Source organism: Peromyscus eremicus, chromosome 19, assembly GCF_949786415.1.
Source record: "Peromyscus eremicus chromosome 19, PerEre_H2_v1, whole genome shotgun sequence".
Classification (NCBI taxonomy): Eukaryota; Metazoa; Chordata; class Mammalia; order Rodentia; family Cricetidae; genus Peromyscus; species Peromyscus eremicus.
This window is the reverse complement of record NC_081435.1, coordinates 24,332,824-24,348,094: the sequence shown is the minus strand read 5'-3', so window position 1 is coordinate 24,348,094 and position 15,271 is coordinate 24,332,824. Positions and strand designations below refer to the sequence as shown.

Genomic DNA, 15,271 nt, shown 5'->3' with positions numbered 1-15,271 from the left:
CCCTCCCTCATTTTGGTGCTTTTATTAAGGCATGGCAACAGATACCACAGAAAGAAGTGAATAATTAGCATGTTGGATCCATGACAGAAGGAAGATCAAAAAAATCCAAGTGACGGCTGGGATGAAAGACTCCAGGAGCAAAGAGATGTTTTACATTTTGCTATTAAAATTTTAACTTTAGGCCGCTGGAGAGAAGGCTTGTGAGTGAGCGCAGCTCTTGCTCTCATACAGGACCAGGGTTCAGTTCCAGGGCGGCACTTCAGTTCTGGGGGGGGGGGGGGTCATCTGACGCCCTCTTCTGACCTCCAAAGGCACTGCGTGCGTGTGGTACACAGACATGCATGCAGACAAAACACTCACACATAAAAACGAAAACATATTTTTAGATTATTTCCTTTTTGAGATTATAATATAATTACAACATTTCTCTCTTCCCTTTCCTCCTTCTAAACCCTCCCCTCCTTGCTCTTTTTCAAATTCATGGCCTCTTTTTTCACTGTCGTTGTGTGTGTGTGTGTGTGTGTGTACGTTTTGTGTATGTGTATTCCTAAACACACAAGGGTAACCTGTCTGATCTGTGTAATGTTACTTACGTATGTTTTCAGGGCTGGCTGTTTGGTATTGGGTAGCCAGTGGTGGGTCCTTCCCTAGGAGACGCTCAATCTCAGCAGTCCTTGATTGCCTGTTGGTTTTTGTGGAGTCGAGGCCTCCTGGGCTTCCTGCTCCAATCCACGTTGTGTGTCTATTGCTGCTGTCCTTCAGCTCCTGTTTAGGCCGTCATGTGGGGGACTTTATGGGTGTGGCTTCTGATAGTTCTAGGAGACATGCTCACAGCAAACTCCCTGGTCCTCTGGCTCTTACAGTCTTCCTGCCCTCTTCCACAGTATTCCCTGAGCCTTGAAGTGAGTTGTATTGTAGATGAGTCCATTGGGACTGGGCTCTGCGTTTTGATTGGTTGTGGTTTTCCATAATGGCCTCCATGTGTTGTAAAGAGAAGTAAGTGTCTTTGAGACGTGAGACCTACACATCTGTGGGTGTTAGGACACATCCTTAGATGTAGTTGGGGATTATTCTGGCTTTATAAAGTGGCAGTCGTCAGTTCTCCAGGAGCTGGGACTTCAAAGCCCTGGGTGAAGGCTAGGTTTCCAGTACCAGACATGGTTTCTCACTTGTTTAGTGGGTCTTTTTTTTTTTTTTTTTTTTTTTTTTTTAAGTCAAGGTTTCTCTGTGTAGCCCTGGATGTCCTGGAACTCACTCTGTAGCCCAGGCTGGCCTCGAACTCACAGAGATTCGCCTGCCTCTGCCTCCTGAGGGCTGGGATTAAAGGCGTGTGCCACCCCCCAGCTTTGTTGAGCAGGTCTTAAGTCAATTAGAGAGCTGTTGGTTACTGCCAAGGCATGTGTACCATTACTGTACCTTTGGGATTTTAATGCCATGCTGTTTGTTGTTGTGGTATAATCTTTTAAAATCATTTAATTTAGAGGCCATGTGTGGTAATATTTGCCTTTAATTCTAACACTAAGGCAGAGGCAGGCAAGTCTCTTAACCAGAGCTACATGGTGAGCTCAGCCCTATCTCAAAAAATTAATTTTGCCAGTAAAATGATACAAACAATTTATTTAGTACATATAATAACCTGTATTCATTGTTTAGAGAAAACTTGGCCGCCAGAAGTAAGTATGTGGTGTAACACTCATACTATTTGTAACTCGATGTTTGCTTACATACATTTAACATTTTTTTCTTTAATAAGGCTAACTGAAAAGCCTTATGTTTAGTTCCTGGGTCATGTTGGGAAAACCCAGGTTCATCAGAGGATCATGTGACCGGCCTCCAGGGAGTTGACCTAAGCAAAGTCAGTTCTATAAAGTATTGCCATAAACATAGAGGTAGCCTCAAGCTTAGGGACAGAGTGACACTGTAACAGAGATGGCTGGGCCCACTGGGCTCTGAGAGATTTGACCAAGCTGGAGTCCCTGAGCGTGGATGGAGGAGCATCTCATGGAGCACCTGTGGGAAGTCAGGGCGGCAGGAGTCCCTGTGGTACCAGGTCCGGGGTGGGAGCCTTCTCTGGGCATTTGGTGCCCCGAGCCTCAGAAGGGCTGTGGTCATCATGGCAGAATTCGGCGCCTTCCACTTAGAGAGGGCAGACTTGGGGTTGGTGGGGAGAAGCCTTATGAGCGTAGACTACAGCTCCACGTCAGAAGACTGTTTCATAGCAGCTGAAGTAACTCCGGCATGCAGTGGTCTTGTTTGATGGCGACCTCTCTCCTGATCTTCACGTACTAGACAGCAGGTTATCAGAGGTGATGTACAGGACCACCGGTTAGGCTTCGGGCCAGTTATCACAAACGCTGCTTCTCAGGATACAGACAGGTGGAACACACATAGAAAAGCAGGGTTTGGAGGTTGGGGATTTAGCTCAGTGGTAGAGCGCTTGCCTAGCAAGTGCAAGGCCCTAAGTTCGGTCCTTAGCTCTGGAAAACAACAACAACAACAAAACACACAGAAATGTAGGGTTTGGGGCTGATACCTTCTGAGACTGTAATTTAGTATCTGAAGGTAGGGTTTAGATTTTGTATTTTCAAAAAGTGCCCCAAAAGCATTGCTCCTTAGAAAAATCACTGCAACATGTCTGTTGCAGAAGAAATACAGTATTTCAAATAAAAGTATCTGTGTCAGAAAATGCAAAGAATGAGAAAAGCACATCAGAGCTAGGTGGTGGTGGGACACACCTTTAATCCCAGCATTTGGGAGGCAAAGACAGATGGATCTCTGAGTTCGAGGCCAGCCTGGTCTACAGAGCAAGTTCCAGGACAGCCAGGGCTACACAGAGAAGCCTGTCTGAAAAACAAACAAGAGAGCAGGCGTGTCGGAAAGCTATACTGCATGGTGAAAGGACTGTAATGGGTTCAAGGATGGTGTGAGCATCGCATATTGACAAAGGTGAAACGAGAGTCCCTGAACCCGTACTGATTGTAACTGAACAAACGAAGGCAGACGGACCAGTTGTCACAGGTACAGCGCCAACAGCCAAAGACGGAAGCCATGGCAGGGTGTACAAGTTCTCATTGGACAACACAGAACTAATTAGTTAGCCAAGAACTGCCAGTGAGCGCTAGAACCAGCGGTGAAAGACCAATGAGTAAGGTTGTCTTACTATCTCCAAGTGTCTCCACACAACCTTTATTAATTTCTAAGGGATAAATAATATCACAGTGGAGAAATCTGACAAGCGCTTCCATAATCAAATATTCGAAGTGAACATGACCAGCTGTGGGACTGATTGACATCTCGTGTCCTCTGATATGATGTACTGAGAAATAAACAACATGGTTTTTGTGATATTTCTGCCAACATGAATAACCTCAGTCTAATCATGAGATAAATCCAAACTGAGGGACATTGTACAAGTGGCCTGCACTCTTAAATGTCAATGTCATACAAAACAGGACTTCCAGAGCAAAGGAGACTAGTAAAATATGCTACTACTGTGGGCTTGGACTAGACCTGGGGTAAAAAATGCTTTTCTAAAAGGGAAATTCTTGGGATGGTTGGCGGAAACTGAACACCGTGTACATCGCTGTATCGGAGTTCGTTTCCTGACCTGGCATCTGTACGGTCTGTCCTTCCCAAACCCATTCCGATGTGTTTAGGAGTAAATGGATGTCATGTCTGCAGCCCGCTCACAAATGATCGGGAAAGTTCTGTGTAATGTCTAAGGAGAGAGGTCTTAGGGTACAGCTCGGTGGCAGAGGATTTGTCAGGCATGTGCAAAGCCCTGGTTTGACCCCAGCACTGAAGACAAGTGGGAGAATGGGAGGGGGAGGGGAGGGCACAACAACAGAAGCTGATGTGATCACATTAACAACGGAGAGTCGATGGGAGCTGTTTCTTATATTATTTTTTTAAACTTTCTTTTTATTTATTCTCTGTGTCTTTCACATCATGCATCTCTATCCCATTCATTTCCCCATCCCTTGGTATCCTCCCCTCTGCCCTTGCAACCTCCCTCACAAAATAAAATAAAATTTAAGAGAAAAAAAGAAGAAGAAAAAAGGGAAAACTCAATCTCATCATGGAAGCTGTAGTGTGACACAGTGAGTCACGCAGTAAACCCTTTAGTCCACAGATCTTCACTTGCAAGTGTGCAAAGAGTCATTGGTCTGGTTCGAGGCCTCTGGTTTTTGCTACGCATAGATCCTGGGCCCTCACTGGGACTCCTCTTGGATATCTTGTTGTTGCCCTGTGTTGTAGAGATCCTGCCACTTTGGATCTGCAGGACCGGCCCCTCCACATGCTCCAGCGATCACAGATGGGGTGGATGTTGGGGTGGGCCAACTCATAACCCTGGTTCTGAGCCTGGGTAGTTGCAGTGTTGGTCAGCTGGCTAGTGCTCCCCTGTCCTCACCACCAGGGTGGGCTCTTCAGCATTACCCTGGCTAGTTCATCCTATGCAGCGATGGGCAAGGGGCGGGGCCGGTTCTCCTGCTTTCAGGCCCACAGCTCACTCCCACACCAGGGTCAGCAGGGCCAGCGCTACTGTGCTGCCCAGGCAAGGTGCAGGGGCCACTCTCCTGAGTGCTGCAGCTGGTGAGAGGGAGGATCAGCTCCCTCACCCACCACAGGTCAGGGTGTGGGTGTGTGGATGGGAAGTTTCTCTGTAAACTATTTTTCTGAGCTGGGTGGTGGTGGCTCATGCCTTTAACCCCAGCACCCAGGAGGCAGAGGTAGGCGGATCTCTGTGAGTTCGAGGTCAGCCCGGTCTACAAAGCAAGTTCTAGGACAGCCAAAGCTGTTACATGGAGAAAACCTGTCTCAAAAAATTAAAAAAAAAAAAAAAAAAAAGGAATTACTTTTCTGTTTGTTGCTGTTGTTTTGAAATGGGGTCTTGAACCCATGAGTTCAAAGGACTCTTTTGTCCTTAACCCCTGAGTTCTAGGATCATAGTACATGCCACTGTGCATGGCTTATTTTTCTGTAATTTGCAGCGCCTTATCTGAAATGACATACAAAAAGAGATGTCCCAGGTGACTGTGTCTTGTGTGATTGATTACACACCTAACTTGTCCCTAACTGGCCTGCATGGCTCCTTCCTGCTCCCCACATTTACAGGATTGCACATGTGGAGGACAGTACTTCACAGATGCTCAGGCCACGGATCGGGCTTAGGCCCGGTGAAGACACCAGAGAAAGAACCTTACTGTCTGCAGGGAAATGAATGCACGGTTCCAACAGGCAAAACCATGCAGGCTCCAGACTGGGACAACCTCCTCAGGTGTTTGCCCTGCTATATGACATCTCCAGATTCTAGAACACAGTGGAAAGAAGAAATGTTTGCCCTGCTTCAGAGTGCTTCAAGGCCCCATAAGACAGCACATTTCTCTGGTGTGTGCCCAGTGCCCTGTGGACATACCCAGAGCCCTGGCATGTGCCCGGTACCCTGTGAATATGCCCAAAGCCTAGTGTGTACCCAGTGCCCTGTGGACATGCCCAGAGCCCTGGTGTGTGCCCAGTGCCCTGTGGACATGACCAGAGCCCTGGTGTGTGCCCAGTGCCCTGTGGACATGCCCAGAGCCCTGGTGTGTGCCCAGTGCCCTGTGGACATGCCCAGAGCCCTGGTGTGTGCCCAGTGCCCTGTGGACATGCCCAGAGCCCTGGTGTGTGCCCAGTGCCCTGTGGACATGCCCAGAGCCCTGGTGTGTGCCCAGTGCCCTGTGGACATGCCCAGAGCCCTGGTGTGTGCCCAGTGCCCTGTGGACATGCCCAGAGCCCTGGTGTGTGCCCAGTGCCCTGTGGACATGCCAGAGCCCTGGTGTGTGCCCAGTGCCCTGTGGACATGCCCAGAGCCCTGGTGTGTGCCCAGTGCCCTGTGGACATGCCCAGAGCCCTGGCGTGTGCCCAGTGCCCTGTGGACATGCCCAGAGCCCTGGTGTGTGTCCAGTGCCCTGTGGACATGCCCAGAGCCCTGGTGTGTGTCCAGTGCCCTGTGGACATGCCCAGAGCCCTGGTGTGTGTCCAGTGCCCTGTGGACATGCCAGAGCCCTGGCGTGTGTCCAGTGCCCTGTGGACATGCCAGAGCCCTGGTGTGTGTCCAGTGCCCTGTGGACATGCCCAGAGCCCTGGTGTGTGTCCAGTGCCCTGTGGACATGCCAGAGCCCTGGTGTGTGTCCAGTGCCCTGTGGACATGCCCAGAGCCCTGGCGTGTGTCCAGTGCCCTGTGGACATGCCCATGCTCCATCTGGGAATCCAGCAGCTGCAAGCTCTGCTCCAGGCTGTACCTGAGCATTTTCTGGCCCCATCCGTTGTCAGCCTCCCCCACTTCCCATCCCAGACTTCTGCCTCCTCCACCTTTTCTCTCTTTGCAGAGTCACACTCCACTTTCAGTCAGATTACCCCAAGCAGGGTTTCTGTGTATCCCCACACGGTGGCCTGGAGACCAGTGCAGTGACGCAGAAGCCCACACTCAACAGGGCCCACGTGTGACCCAGTGCTCTCCTGGGACCACCTTGAAACTGCTAATCTTTGAAGGAGCCCACATTTTCATGTTTACCTGGGCCTGAAAATTATGCCGCCAGTCCTGAAGGTCAAGGCCTAAGAAGACTGTGTCAGGCAGCATTCTCACGGGGTCTCTGGCCCTGCCCGGCTGCTCTTAAAGTCAGGGACAGCCAGACACTTGCTCAGCTTAGCTAAAATATGAATGATGGCCTGTGCCAAATTGGCATATTGCTGCCACCTGACCCAACTGTTTGGTCTTCGCAAATGCACTCACTTCCAGTTCTGAGATCCACCCTTCTCCCTACCTGTCCCACTTAAGATTTACAGAGCAGCAGCTGCTGCCGGCCCTCCACACACAGCCGGCGGACTCGCTGGTGAGCGTCCCAACGGTCCAAGTGCTAATGGTATTTGTTCAGTCCGGCCAGCTCAGCCACAGCGTAGACGAGCTCCATCTCAGTGTCCTTCTGTTGTCTTTGAGTACACTGGTGTCCTGGCATCACTAAAGGGCAAGGAAGCCTTCTAACTTTTTACCACCCTCAGATCCCCTTTGGAGGACACCACCTTCCAGCCACCAGGACTGGCCTTCTCCAGGCTCAGGCAGAACTCTGGTCCAGAGCCCATGGGATGAGTGGGATGGAGCTGGCGTGGATGCAGCTCTGCTCTCAAGGATTTGGTCAGGTCTCCTTGTGAAGCAAGTCCACTGTGATCATAGTCTTGGTACAACACATTATTTAGTATTGTGATGTTCAATAGTCACTGTGTCTTTAAAATGAGGTTAGGCCCAGCTCTGATTCCAGGTGAGGAACCGATCAAGGGACCAATCCAGGTCGTCGGCCACTGTTAACATATCCCCTCTGATCTTCCTCCAGGCCTTGGCCCTTGCATATCCTTAGAGCTTAGTCTGAGCTATAGGCGTCTCCCGCAGAGCACACAGAGCTCTGAACGTTGAGGACCCATGCTGGGTTACCTGGAGAGAAGGTCTGTTCTGCTCGGGGCTGACTGCAGAACGCCATTCTGCTGTCTGTACAGCTGTCCTACTGTCTGTCTGTCCCTGCCTGCACAGTCTAAAGCCACCTGAAATCTCAGGCCCATCCTTCCCCCTTCTCGCTTCCTCAGCCCTTTGCCTGGAAAGCACTAACGTCCCATTCTAGGGAGTGTTTCGTGGGACCCCGAGGGCATGAGACCCCAGGGGTGGGGCCCAGAGTTAGTGTAGATCCTTATCTCATGTGGACATGGAAAGGCTGGGCAGCACACAGGCCCAGGCCGCCCATGCGGCGTCTTGCCACAGGCATGTGTAACTAACCGCCTGTGGGCCTGCTGCCCACTCGAGAAGTCCCCAGCTTTCTCTTTCTCTCTGGTTTTCATCTCTGTTCGGAGCCCTGTTCTCCCTGCAGTCCAAATGGGCTTTGCTCCCTGGGAAGGGTGGGCTGTGGTCGGCTCAACTGTAGCGGTTCCTGGTTTACGGCAGCCTGCCTGAGGAGCGAATTCTTTGTTCTGCGTCCAGTGTGACGTGGAAGGGCTCTGATGCTTAACCCTGCTTGATCTGCCAAGACCCTTACGGTGGGTTCTGTGGCAGATTTTGCTTGGGGCCCACGGGGATGGGGCGCCTCTGAGGTGCTTTCTAGGGCTGGTACATTGTCGGGCCTCGCAGCCCCCCCTTCTTTGGGAGGCAGCACTTGATGGCAGTGAATTTCCCAGCATGGCAGCCCTCCCTTCATAGACCCTGTCTGTTGTGGGTGAATGTTCCTCAGCCACATGATGACAGAAATGGCCCTAATTAGCTCACACATTGATGAAGCAGCTGCCTGTCTCAAGTAGGGGAATGGAGGCCCGGAAGAAGCTCCGCCCCAGCCCCCAACACAGACTGCCTGCCTGTCTGGAAAGGAACTGTCAGCCTGCCATCTCCTGGGACAACTCTATTTCCCCTCCAGGCTGCTCCCTATGCACAAGGATGGAGCTGTCATGGGACTGGCCAGCACGCTCCATACATGCTTTCTGATGGGAGGATGCCAGAAGAGAGGCATGAAAGAAAACTGTGTGCTAGCTCTGCTCTCAGCCTTGAAGCAGAAGGGCCAGGCCATTTCGGGGGATGACGTGACCCCTAGCATTCCATCTGTCCAGCTTTGGGGTTACTGGTTGTGTGCTGGGCCTCTTTTTTTTTTTTTTTTTTAAGATTTACGTATTTATTTAGTGCACACTGGTGTTTTGACTCTACCTATGCTGTGTGAAGGAGTTGCGTCCCCTAGAACTGGAGCTACAAATAGTTGTGAACTGCCATGTGGGTGCTGGGACTTCAACCCGGGTCCTCTGGAAGAGCACCCAGTGATGCTGGGTCTTCTTTGAAGGCAGCAGTGTGGTGTACTGATTTTCCTCCTTTCTCTGGACTTTGGACCAGGACAGAAGCTGACTCTTCCAACTTGTCCTTTCTTCTCTGTGCCCCATCACACTGTTGGGGACACTGTGAGGCTGCCTGACTAGGAACTCAGAGTTTGAGAGTGGCGAGTGCTTTGGAGGTTCCGGGGTACTTGTTCCCCGTGATGAACTTAAACCAGCCAGAGACTTCTGGAGATGTTGGAACCCCTTTATGGGCTGCCTGGGTGTATGTGTCTCTCTGACCTTTGGCTGGACACTTGTAAACTCGGGGGAGTCCTGCATGAGCCTCTGAGTGGGAGAACCTTGAGCTTGCCTAGGGGCCTGACCATATAGGCTTCTGTGCTTGGTACATGCTCCGTAATTGGTCATTAATGTGATCTTAGAAACCAAAGGACCCTGATGCATGTGTGTGATCCTGGCATTCAAGAGCCTGAGGCAGGAGAATTGCAGTGGAGTTGAGGTTAGCTTGGGCTACAGCAAGACACTGCCTCAAACCAAAACCATAAAAGAAAGCAAAGGAATGTGCTAGGCATGGTGGCGCATGCCTTTAATCCTAGCACTCGGGAGACAGAGGCAGGTGAATCTCTGTGAGTTCAAGGCCAGCCTGGTCTATATAGTGAGTACCAGAACAATCAGGGCTCTGTAGAGAGACCCTGCCTCGAAAAGAAAGGAGGAAAAGAAGGGGAAAATGTGAAAGAATGTCATTATCTGGGTTTCCCAGCATGCCCCCCCCCCCCCCCCCCCGCCTGGTACCCTTCTTATATCCAGGAGGACTGGGATTGAAATATTTGTTAAGGATTTATCTATTTTTATTTTCTGTATATGTGTGACTGTCCGCGTGTATATATGTTCGCAACATGTACATGTAGTCCCTGGAGACCAGAAACTGCAGGATCCCCTGAACCTGAAGCTCCAGGCAAGCGTGAACTGCTAGGTAGGAGCTGGGAACCAAGCCTGGGTTCTCTGCAAGAGAAACGGGCGCTGAGCCAGCTCTTCATCCCAGGGATGGAGATGGTGGTTCTAATGCCTCCCAGATTCTCAGCCTGTCCGTGGTGGTGTACCTGTTTATTCCCTCCCTGTGTGTTAGGCGCCATAGTGTGGCAGGCTCTGTGCTGAGCATGGAGGAGCTGGGGACAGAGACGGTCACGGTAACTGCTTTGGTGGAGTCTGCTGTGGAACTGCGGGGTAGTCCTGCACGGAGATCTTCTTTGCATTCGGAGGCTCTGGTCTCTCTTGCTTTGCTTCTTCCCAGGTGGTGTTCTAGCAGGTTCTGAGTGCTGAATGGGTAGACGATGGGCTCCTGGGCCTGGCCTCCAGCTCTGCACCTGGGAAGCAGAGCTGTTACTAGCTCTCCCTCGTAGGTGACTGCCTGGGTCACGGGAGATGGAGCTCCCAACCCTGGCTCCAGACAGCGGGGACAGGGAGTAGCACGTCTGGGTGCTGTTTCAGTTTCAGAATGGCCTGATGGTGGGAGACGTGATTTCTCTCCTAGAACGCCTAGTCTGTTGGCTTCTGGGGAGCAGCAGGCCGGCATGCGGCCCTTGGTCCTCTTATCTCTGCCATAGCCCATTGTACCTAGGTGGGTCTGCACACATTTATCTCTTTTTCCCCAGCTGAGTAATACTTGTCCAGGATAAGAGCCATGCTTTGTATTCCTTGACACTTCCAAGGGAGGTTGGTGTGGTATTAGCCCCTAGGTCTCTCCCTGGATCCTGGACCTAGTAAAGCAGCCCGGTTTCTTGTTGTTTTGGTTTGGTTTGGTTTGAGTTTTGGTTTTGGGTTTTTTTCAGTACAGGGTTTCCCAGTGTCCTGGAACTCACTCTGTAGACCAGGCTGGTCTCAAACTCAGAGGTCCCCCTGCCTCTGTCTCCTCCTGAGTGCAGGGATAAAAGGCGTGCGCCACCATCGCCCGGCCCAGAATCACAGTTTCTTCTTCTCCCCACAGTAATCCGAAGGTCCAGGTGGAAGCCATTGAAGGCGGAGCGCTACAGAAACTTTTGGTCATCCTGGCCACAGAGCAGCCTCTCACTGCCAAGAAGAAGGCAAGTCTCTGGCCCCGGCCCCACCCGGTGGCTGGCACACCTGCAGGGCCCGAAGGGGAAAGACTCCTTCCAACTTATGCCATACATGGGGCCTGAGCACTGTCCACCGGTGTCACGGAGAGCTCACACCAGCTAAAGCTGATGGCAGTGTCATCTGGAGGCCCGGGCACAGCTGTGGCTCAGTGGCTTTGCACACACACACACACACACACACACACACACACACACACACACACACAGAGTCCCTTGAACCATGCTGTTTGTCCATCATTTGCCTGCTCAGTTTTGTTAAAGTCCCCTGGCTTCCATCACCCTGAGTTCTGGGGCGCAGATGGACCCAAGGGAATAAAGAGTCCAGGAAGAATGGAGGCTGGGCTGGATCCGTAGTCGGTACAGATCTGTGTGGCTCTCCCTTATCCCCAGCCTGTGCCTCCCAGGTCCTGTTCGCTCTGTGTTCCCTGCTGCGCCACTTCCCCTATGCCCAGCAGCAGTTCCTGAAGCTCGGGGGGCTGCAGGTCCTCAGGAGTCTCGTGCAAGAGGAGACGGCGAAGGTCCTGGCCGTGCGTGTGGTCACCCTGCTCTATGACCTGGTCACAGAGAAGGTGAGTGCCCGCGCCCGCTCTGCCATCCCCTTTGCTCTGCTCCGTGCTCGCCTCTGGTGGTTGGACCAAAGCGCCGCCCCCCCCCCATGCTTCTGTCCAGCCGAGTGGATGGACAGGTGAATGGATGGGGAGCAAAGATGTGTATCAAAGACGCTGTCATCTGAGACATGACACCTCAGCTGGATCCCGAGGGCTGGGAGGGAGGGAGGGAGGGAGGGAGGGAGGGAGGGAGGGAGGGAGGGAGGGAGGAGGTGCTAGCGATGGTCAGTGCCAAGTGTGCAGGCTTTAGGAGGAAGGCGGAGGAGGAATGCAGCAGCAGAGCTTGGGAGCATGCCGCAGCCAGGAGACCAGAGCTAGGCCGGGCTGCTGCTAACTCTAGGATTCTAGAAACCTGGACATACTTCCTCTGGGAGCTCTGGCTCTGAGCAAGGGCTCAGGATGGACCCCAATGGTTTGTTACCTGGGGGAGACTTGGTGCCCAGTCCACTTGGGTTTTTGCAAGCCTAGGAGGCATCTTGAGAAGAGAGAAGTTGGCCGGGATTCTTGGCCTCTGCAGTGGGCTCTCTGTTTAGCCTCTGTGCCCATTGCTGACTGGTGGGACAGGGCTGGCTAGTCCTGGGCTTGATGTATACCATTGGAAGCTGCAGGCCTTCCCATCCCACCCATCTTTCCTCTAAGTAGTGAATCTTGTCCTCTCTCTCCTTTCTCTTCCCTTTTCTCTCTTCCTCTCTCTCTCTCTCTCTCTTCCTCTTTCTCTTTTTCTCTCTCCTCTCTCTTCCCTTTTCTGTCTTCCTCTTTCTCTCTCTCTTCCTCTCTCTTCTCTTTGCTCTCTTCCTCTCTCTCTTCCTCTTCCTCTCTCTCTTCCTCTCCCCTTTTCTCTCTTGTTCTCTTTCTTCCCTTTTCTTTCTTCCTCTCTCTCTGTCTTCCTCTCTCTCTTCCTCTCTCTCTTCCTCTCCCCTTTTCTCTCTTGTTCTCTCTTCCCTTTTATTTCTTCCTCTCTCTCTGTCTTCCTCTCTCTCTCCTCTCTCTTCCCTTCTCTCTCCCCCTCTCCTTCTCTGCTTGTCTCATTTCTCATTGTGTGTCTCTGTCCTTCGAAGCTGCTGGAATCTCGTTTCTTAGTTCTGTGCTGCTCAGAGCCAAGTATAAGGCTTTTCGTTTGCATCCTGCTGGCCCAGAGGAGAGCTTGCACACTGACATTGCCAGGGAGGAACAGACCTCTTTCCTCTGGGGTTTCCTCTGTAAATGCTGTGGATTCAGCCATTCTTCTCCAGGGAGGACAGTGGTGACTTTGAGCCAGGGGACTTCAGAACCTCATGTGGTCCCTAAGAAAGAAAGAACTGGGCCGGGCGGTGGTGGCGCACGCCTTTAATCCCAGCACTTGGGAGGCAGAGCCAGGCGGATCTCTGTGAGTTCGAGGCCAGCCTGGGCTACCAAGTGAGTCCCAGGAAAGGCGCAAAGCTACACAGAGAAACCCTGTCTCGAAAAACCAAAAAAAAAAAAAAAAAAAAAAAAGAAAGAAAGAACTGGAGCCAGACGTGGGGTGGGTATTCCAGAATGGCCTAAGGATGACATCATCTACTTGCTTGGAAGGACTACCATGTAGACCTCAAGGCCTTGGATGGCTCAGCAGCTAGCCCAGATTTTTCCTCCTCTGCCTCAGAATTGGTGAGCCTCTACCGAGTGCAGCACTTTCGTGTCTGGGCCTCTGTGTGGGTGTATGCTTGCCTGAGCTGATGGTCATGGAGCTGACCCCACCTGTGGTTCCTTCCACAAGGGTTTCCTAGGTGTCCACCAGCCCAGGACTGGGCCGAGGTGCACAGAAACTCTTGCTTTTTAGGAGTTGTTTAATAGTGCGGGTAGTGGTATATATATGTGCATGTGCATAATGTGTAATTGGGTTCATTTTTTTCCATTCACTTTTATGTGGTTCTGGGAATGGAACTCCTGTTGCCAGGCTTCCAGAGCTAGTGTCTTTATCCACTAAGCCCTCTCACCAGCCATCTGTAGGAATTTTGATTCACTTGCTAGATGCTGGGAGCGGGGACTGGGTCTCCATTTTGGTTTCTCCAGCTCCCAACACTGTGTGCTGGTGCTTTGATGAATGTATGAGTGGGCAGACAGATGGACACCCACTTGGTTGAGGGAGCATGTGAAAAGCCAAGAGTGCAGTTGACTGCCCCCCTGGAGGCCCCAGGTAGCCCAGAGTCACATAGAAAGTAGCTAAGCATCTCCTAATGGGAAGAGCTAGTCCAGGGGAAGGTGACCGCTGTCGGCATTCTCTCCACCCCCCCACCCCCACCCCGGTCCTGGCTGTGCAGATGTTTGCTGAGGAGGAGGCAGAGTTGACCCAGGACTCATCTCCAGAGAAGCTGCAGCAGTACCGCCAGGTCCACCTCCTACCAGGCTTGCGGGAACAAGGCTGGTGTGAGATCACTGCCCACCTCCTGGCACTTCCAGAGCATGATGCTCGGGAGAAGGTGCTGCAGACGCTGGGCGCCCTCCTGGCCACCTGCCGGGATCGCTACCGTCAAGACCTCCAGCTCAGCCAGACACTAGGCAGTCTCCAAGCCGAGTACCAAGCACTGGCCTCACTGGAACTCCAGGAGGGCGAAGATGAGGGCTACTTCCGGGAACTGTTGGCCTCCATCAACAGCTTGCTGAAGGAACTGAGATGAGGCTGTCACGCTGATACCAGGAGTGGACTGGGCTGATGCCAGTGAGAGCTTGGGTGAGCTCTTCAGGGGACATCAGCCAGGAGGGAGGGCTTCCCTACTGGAGCATGAGCTTTATCTGGGCAGAGCTGGCATGGTTATTAAACAGAGACATCAGGACCGTGGTCTGTCTCTTGTCTGTGCACATCAGGCTTAGCCTCTGACTGGCACCGTTCCTGGGAGGCCTGAGGATATGAGCTACTGGCGATGGCCCCCAGGGACATGTTGGTCACCCAGGGCTTCCAGTAACAGGCTTCTGAAAAGAGGCCTGGTCTTAGAGTTGGCAACCTCTGGCTACTTCACTTTGAAAGTCATTTAACCTCTGAGATAAGAACGAATACTAGGGGGCTGGAGAGATGGCTCAGAGGCTAAGAGCACTGACTGCTCTTCCAGAGGTCCCGAGTTCAATTCCCAGCAACCACATGGTGGCTCACAACCATGTGTAGTGAGACCTGGTGCCCTCTTCTGGCCTGCAGGCATACACTCAGACAGAATACTGTGTACATAAGAAATAAATCTTAAAAAAGAAAAGAACACTGTTAGTAACAGGGAATGTGCATAAAGCACGTGCTAGCACTGGACACTCAAGCTCGTCCCTTCCCTAGTCTAGCTATGAGGATGGCCTTGAGGATCATCTCATACTTTTACGCGGGCCAGAGGCTACTGGCACTGGTGAGGCCTGAGAGCATGTCCACATGGGCCTGCCCTGTCAACCAGGCAGCGAGTGGGCCCATGCTGCTGGAGCCGCTTGGTGGGGGGATACTGGGTGGCCCTCGCACGTGGGTATTGAGCTGGGAGAGAAGGAATCTTGCGTCAGCTCACAGTGGATGCTCAGGCAAGCCAGAGCTGCTGGGCTGCTAAACAGGAGGTCCCCTCTTGTGCCCTTACCCCTCCAGTGTCCAGGGTAAGTCTAAGGAGGGGCAAACCCAGCCTGGCAAGACTCGACCCCCACCCCAGAGAGGCTGAGTGCCAGGCTGGGAGCCTGCTGCAAGTTGCCATGGCAACCCCAGCTCTGGGCTTTCCTGATTTGGATTCTGGTGAGTTT

The 15,271-nt window shown here is 52.2% G+C and overlaps 1 protein-coding gene across 1 annotated transcript in view; it reads left to right on the top strand.

Annotated features, from left to right (window-relative positions):
• The window catches only part of Sil1 (SIL1 nucleotide exchange factor), a 244,026-nt gene extending 229,680 nt beyond the window's left edge, over positions 1 to 14,346 (top strand). The window contains exons 9-11 of the mRNA XM_059246149.1: positions 10,817 to 10,913; positions 11,351 to 11,515; positions 13,834 to 14,346. Of these exons, the coding sequence (XP_059102132.1) occupies positions 10,817 to 10,913; positions 11,351 to 11,515; positions 13,834 to 14,190 (619 nt within the window). The 3' untranslated portion in view covers positions 14,191 to 14,346. The remainder of the gene's footprint in view (positions 1 to 10,816; positions 10,914 to 11,350; positions 11,516 to 13,833) is intronic.
• The last annotated feature ends 925 nt before the right edge of the window (positions 14,347 to 15,271 follow it).